Raw genomic sequence first — 7181 nt, 5'->3', positions numbered from 1 at the left:
CCCCCTACGTTGTGTAAGACACTATTTTTCTGCCTGATCTTTTGGAAGTAAACTGCCAAGCCTTATGAGGGTTTACTTTCCAAAGATTATCCCAAAGAGACATGTTTTACCATATGTAATGTAGCATGTTTCCTATTATTACGCTGCGTAATATGACGCTGCCAAACAGGGCCTTATATTGGTGCCAAACGGGGCCTTAAATTTCAAATCATCTGCTGGGTGCAACTTCAGGCCTGGGCCGCGTCTGTTGATCATTCCATCCCTGTGCGTGGCTGAATGGAGAGTTACATGTTGGATCCATTGCTGGCAGCTGCACAATTTGCATAATACATATACTCTACGCAGCCAAGGCTGCCAGCATCCAGCCATGACGAAGTGGTCCGGCAAGCATATGATGGTTAGTTAAGGACATCCAGGGAACACAAGAGTGTAGACTTTTTCTTTTGGAGGGAAGCTTGAAGATTTGTGTGTCTGCCCCAATGTGTTGCTTAACTAGAAAACATGGCGTGAATTGAAATTGGAAATTAAACTCGGGTAACTCTTTCCTCCGACTTTTTTTTTTTTTTTTTTAAAGTGCAGACGTTTGTTTTCACATTGCGCACTATGAGGTACCAGCATTGAGATAGAAACTATCGCTAAAGACAAGAGAGGCCCCAAGGGCTACAGATTATCCGACACAACTTTGCATTCCTCCGACTTGAGTGATCGACTCTCCAGCTACATACATAAATTGTAGACACAGAGCCAGGTTGACCCCATTGAGCCTGCTGCAGGATGAAGTTCGATCTGGTGAACGGCGGCCAACCGCAGAGCATGTCTGTCGAACCAGACCATAGCCACACACACGACCATTCTCATGACCATGGACGTTGAGTGGCCTGTCCCTTTTATTTAACTGTCTTGAAATGTCATCTACTGATCTAAATCTTCTTATCAGATTCCCATGAGCATCTAGAACACCCCGGAAAGTTTCTTGAACGCGACCTCCCTGACTTCACGGGTAGGGACTGGAACGAGCGTGCATTTACGATCGGCATCGGAGGGTAGGCAAAAGATTTTTTTCTCCTGAGATTTGGTCAACTTCGGTTCCAGTTGTTCATGTCTGAATCGTTGTGTATCCAGGCCTGTGGGATCGGGTAAAACGGCTTTGACGTTAGCACTCTGTGAGAAATTGAGAGATAGATATAATCTGGGGTAAGCGGTCTCTATAAACAAGAGCCTGAGTTCGACTAAGTAAGAGCTTTAATAACGAAAGAATCAAAGACAGTAGAATTGATGATGTTTTCAAACTTTGTCTGCCACTACATAGGGTCCTAACCAACGATATCTTCATCCCCGAAGATCGAGACTTCCTTCAGACCCATAACGCTCTTCCAAACCCCTCCCAAATCGTCGCGATCGAGACCGGTGGTTGTCCTCATGCAGCGATCAGGGAGGACGTCTCTGCAAACTTGGCAGCTCTTGAGAAGTTACAGACCGAGTACAAATGTGAATTATTGCTCGTTGAGAGCGGGGGTGATAACTTAGCAGGTTAGTCTGTCCGTCCCTTCTTTTTGCTGATCTAAAATATCTACGCAGTGGTTCTTGATTGCTGAAATAGAATCTGCAATCGACTCAATTTTCAGCCAACTACTCCAGGGAGCTTGCCGATTATATCATTTACGTCATAGATGTAGCTGGTGGAGACAAAATTCCTAGTTAAGCTCTTTCTTTCTCGACAATTTTCTGTCCATATGCTGGAATAGTTTTACAAGCTTCGCTCAATCATCAACGTTATTCATTTTGGACTCCCTAACATGTTTTCTTTTCCTCGAATCCATCCATTTTACCTAAACTCTCAATGGTTACAGGAAAGGGAGGACCTGGAATCAGTCAAAGCGATTTATTAGTTGTCAACAAGGTAAGCGGTCTATTTCAAAAACCCTTTATATGTGCTTAGATTCTCAGGCTGATTAATGATTGTTTTTTGTTATGTTGGTCCAATTTCAACCAAACAGATAGACTTAGCACCATATGTGGGTGCATCCTTAGAAGTGATGAGACGAGATTCTGACATCATGAGAGACGGTGGCGCGACCGTGTTTACGGCAGTGAAACACGGCACAGGTGTCGAAGCAGTTGTCTCATTTATTCTGGCTGCTTGGGAGTCTAGTGGAGCCAAAAATCTCCCCACTTCATCATAATCTCCCCTATCTGTTTAGCATGATATCGGGCTGCTAATGTGCACAACGTGTAATGCCCTTTCCATGCTCACCCCGATGTTACATACATGATACATCCACATGGGTCAAAGCTAAAGTTTGTCCGCAATCCTGCCGTAATGTCGAGCTGACGATGAGACGCTAGCACTCATCACTGTGGTTCTTCGAACATGAGCTAAAAGAGATCCGTATTATCATAAGCAAGTCGGCAGCTTATAACGCCTCCGGCATTGGTTTGTACCCAACCACTAACTCAGATTTTTTGTTCAATGCTGATGGCATGTTTGTTTGCATCAGGGCACATTCTTCATGGTGAGCCATCAAACCAGAGAGATAATCAAATACTAAGCAATCTTGATTTTTGATTAATGTGTGACTGACAAATCAATTGTGAGGGGGCTTTTGTGAATGTCATGTATTCCAATATTTTACTATGTCACAGCAAAATTTTGGGAGGCCAGTAGACCAATATTATTTCTTTATTAGCTATTGGATTTTACTTCTGCTAGTACTTTATAGTGTGCAATGTTAAATTGAACTGAAATTTTAAAAAAATCACATGTATGCCGCCCTTGAGTATGCACCTCTTCAGAGCATTCTCTGTGTGCAGACCTCAAATGAGCACATACATGTGTATCTTCTGTGTGGCTCCCAGCTAGATTTATTTAAATTGGACCAATGAACATTGTCCCACAACTTCAGTCATGCTGGGGTATAAGTAGTAGGGACCTTCACTAGAGGAAAGGTCACCCAGATCATATTTTACCAAGCAAACCTGCATTGTTGCATTCAACACCCAACACAACAATTGGGGCTATCATCTGATTCTGATCCAACCTTTCCTTTTCCTTTTAACTTGCCTCCCTTTTTGACTGCCCCTTCCCCAACTTGGTAAGTCAAGCTGTTTTCTCTCCTCTCTCTGTCCTAGAAAGGACCTCTTCATGATTATTTAGAGAATCCACTTGTATTTTCTCAACCAGCCTCTCCAAAAGGAAGTGCGGCTTTCCTCCTCACACTTATGCAGTGGAGTTGAGTTCCAACCTTGAGGGCTGTGACAGTTGAGAACAGCAGAAACCTTACAACAGTATCACTTTAGAGAACCAGGGGAGGTTTTCACTCTGGTTTCCACTGTCCAGGACCAAATCATCAGTCACCAGGTGTGTTGTCCTCACAAACACGTCATGTTTTTGCTATGGGGCTTTTTGGTTAAACAACAAGCAATAATAAATAAAGAAGAAAGAACTGTCCATGCTCTCTGTTTTATAGATCCAAGCCATGAAGGATATGGGATTTCCGGGGTTTTTTATTGGTTGCCTAAGTGTGAGGAGGAATGATTTTGACACCATCATCCCACATTCTTTAAAAAACTAGTGATTCTGATTCAAAAGGAGCATATAAACCATATTTTTGAAACTGTGTTCACCAGGGGAGTTTGCTTGGCACTTGCATGAAAGTGCCATTGCACAATACTTTTCAAGAACCCTGTTAGATATATTGTGGAACTTTAGCCTCAATGTATGCTGAATTCATGATGAATTTATGTTTAACTTATGCTCAATTGGGCTGAAGGCACGTTAGAAAGGAGTTGAATTCAATTGAAAACCAGCTCCAGCTTGACTCTAGTTATTACTGGAACTATTTCAGGACACATTTTCAACTACCTTGCCAAGCAATGTCAAATAATTGGCAGAAACAAGATATTTACCACATGAATCATATATTTCTAGATCTGGCCCCTATAACCCGTTGGTGGGTACTTGGAACCCGCAAGCATGTGCCTGTGGAAGTTGAGTTTCCAGTCTGGGTCCAAATTCAGGCAGTTACCCATGCACAAATCACCAGTCTGCACATCTCTGCTTGCCCCTAGTGCCAATTGGCGGGTACTAGGTACCTGTGGGCGGTTCTGTGGAAGTATTAGTACACAGGTAACAGCCAGCGGGTGCTGGGTACAAGTGCGGGTGACCAGTCTGGGTAAAAATTCAGGCAGGTACCCGCACCCACTGCGGGTACTCAGGTGCAAAGTGCCAGCTCTATATATTTCATTCTATCACGTGTTTATCATAAATCCCAAAAAGCTTGAGATATGATAGTGGTTCACAAGAGATAAAGGTGTAAGTTTGTGTGACACATTCTTTATTTGCTGAAGTTTCTCACAACATATTTGAAGTTCTGGGGCGGAAAAAACCTCATATTAATCAGGAGTTGTGTATGCCTTCAGAAAATATCCCCAAAACCATTTGTGTACATATGGCTGAATGTTATAAACAATTTTTGAAGGGTCCAACTAAGCCCCTGGCTATGCACGGTTGGCATCACTTGGCTCAGTGATGAAAAATGTGACACACCAGCACACATGTGTAAATTTGTGTGACACGTTCTTCAGCTGCTAAATTTGGTCCCAAGGGAGTTACAATTCTGGGACAAGTCCAGGGGAGCCTCAGATTACCCAGGATTTGTGAATGAATTCAGAAATCTCCTCAAAAGGATTTCTGTACTGATGGATGAAAATCAGATACATACTTGCAGGATTCAGCTAATTTGCCCATGGGATTGTGGGGCACTCATCCATGATATGGGTGATGGTCTACATGTCACAAAAACGTGCGCGTGTACGTTTGTGTGACACAATTTATCACAGAAACCTGCACAGGTTACATGGTGGTGTGACAGTTGGCCCCACAGCGCCAAAGTCAAACTGTAGTACCAGAGTAAAATCAGACCTCCCACAAGAGCTGACACTTCACACCCATTTACCTGCGGCAGACGCGGGTACCTGCCTGAATTTTGACCCAGAATGGACACCAGCTGGCAGTTACCTGCATACTTCCACCGGGAACCACCCACAGGTACGTAGTACCAGCCAATGGGCACTAGGGGCAAGCAGAGCTGTGCATACTGGTGATTTGTGCGTGGGTACCTGCCTGAATTTGGACCCAGACTGGGCACCAGCACCCGCTGGTGGGTACCTGCGCACTTCCACAGGGACCCGCCCGTGTACCCGCCAACGGGTACAAGGGACCAGCTCTACCTCCCACAGTATCACTACACTCCATCAAAAGTTTTAACCATTTGTAATAGAAAAAACTTAAAAAAAACTGGTAGCTTTTTGTTGTGTTCCCTGAACATAAATACAAAAACCGTTTCAGAGAAAACTACTGGGTATGGGCTTCCAAAGAGGTCAAAAATCATTATAATTGAAATATGAGGAACTTTGGTCAAGATTGAGGATCAAGTAAAACTTATCATTAAATTGGCCTGGTCTTCAGCATAGGTATGGCATACATTTTACACAGACATTGCACAACACATTTGGTATGATTCCAGTTCATATAAACTTACTTTGTGGCAGACATGAAATTGCCTTCCAACCAGCATCTAACTGAGATCCAACAAAATCTATGACTGAGTTCAGAGATGGCACTTGCACGCAAGTGCCAAGGAAAGTGCTCTGGTGTTTGTTGATTGATAAATAATTGTTTTATGTTTTTGGGGTTGAAAATCTGTTTATCTGCAAACCTGCTAATATTATCCCCCAGACCTGAGTGGCTTTGTCAAGCTCAATCACTCCCAAACAAGGCCTCAAATGACTAAATTCCCACCAGCTTTAGTCCAAGTAAAACTAGAGTGTAAAACAAGTCACATTTCAAAGAAGGTTGAAATTTTCAAAACTTTGGAAGTAATTTTGAGGCCTTTAGGCTTTATGAACATGTTGTAAAAAAATTATCACTAATTCTTTACCAGAAACACTAATTTTTGGACAGCTTGCCAAAATCTTATAATTTTTTTCATGAAGGCCTCAAAATTACCTCCAAAGTTTTGTAAAATTCAATCATCAAACCCCCTATTGAGTCATGCTCTGAGTGTCAAGTCAAACAAATCTTCTTGGAAATTTGTCTTGTTTTACTTGGACCAACTGAACCTGGTTCCAGTAGAACTGATGGGAAGTCATCCATTGATTAAGGTCTTGTTTGGAAGTGATTGAGCTTGACAAAGCCACTCAGTTCCAGGGCAGCTGAGTGTATAGGAGCATGGATGTGGTAATTGGTATGGTATTGCTCCTGTGAGGCTTGGAGGAGGCTGATGTACACTCCTGTGGGTAGCTGAGACACAGCCAAGTACACACATGTGACCTAGGCCACAACAGAGCCAAACTTAGAGCAAATCCACTGCGGGTGATAAACTGGGTTGCTATCCCAGGTTTAGCACCCTGATTGCCAAAATGTGCTTCTATGGGGGGCATTTGGGCTTCTATTGACCTTGGGCTGAAGCTTGGGAGGGAGTGGGTTGATACTCCTGGAGCCTAAATCCCTCCCATGAAACCTCCCCTTTTGATGAAACCAGAACTTCAGTTTTCATCATGTGAATCCCACATGACACTGAATATCCCACCTGCACCCACATTGACACTGGTGACATCTAGTCTGTCTACCTTCTCACAGTATCTCCCCCTGCTGGATGGCACAGCAGCTTGGGGAGGCAAAGCTGGTAGCCAAGGCTGCATCCACGAGTTTTGCCTCCTCAATTTTAGGGCCCACAGTGGAGTTGCTCTTAACAAAGTCCCTCAAGACTTTGAGGCTGAACTTGCAAAGCAAGCCTCTTTCAGGAGTGAATTAGAACCTAGCTCCCCAAAATTGTGTAGCAAAAATGGAATTTTGGGGTACTTTGTTTATTTCTTCTACAGTCAAACCCTTGAAACCGCATACCCCTTGGTGGACTGAATTTGCTATGTGGTTTGGCAGGTTATGTGGTTACAAGGGTTAGCTACAGGCCAAAATGAGATTTTGGTGGACCCAAATGAGTATGTGGTTTGGGAGGTTATGCCCTTATACAAGTATGCGGTTTCACAGGTTTGACTGTACTGCTCACCTATCACACCCGCTGCCATGTGATTAACTCAATTTCAGTAGAAGATGCTGGAGAAAATAGTAGCAATTATTCTATCTCCAATGATACCCTCTGCATCTTAGTGTAGATAGAAAT

At 43.3% G+C, this 7181-nt stretch overlaps 1 protein-coding gene across 1 annotated transcript; it reads left to right on the top strand.

Annotated features, from left to right (window-relative positions):
* Positions 1 to 774: 774 nt before the first annotated feature.
* Positions 775 to 2183, top strand: PtA15_9A44 (uncharacterized protein; the record flags this gene model as incomplete). Its single annotated transcript, XM_053172659.1, has 7 exons — positions 775 to 868; positions 938 to 1043; positions 1123 to 1194; positions 1310 to 1530; positions 1626 to 1697; positions 1851 to 1900; positions 1998 to 2183. The coding sequence occupies 7 exons, from the start codon at positions 775 to 777 to the stop codon at positions 2181 to 2183; spliced, it is 801 nt and encodes a 266-aa protein (XP_053023475.1).
* Between the last annotated feature and the right edge of the window lie 4998 nt (positions 2184 to 7181).

The sequence above is a fragment of the Puccinia triticina genome, chromosome 9A, assembly GCF_026914185.1.
Source record: "Puccinia triticina chromosome 9A, complete sequence".
Lineage (NCBI taxonomy): Eukaryota > Fungi > Basidiomycota > Pucciniomycetes > Pucciniales > Pucciniaceae > Puccinia > Puccinia triticina.
This window is presented reverse-complemented; position numbering and strand designations above follow the sequence as displayed.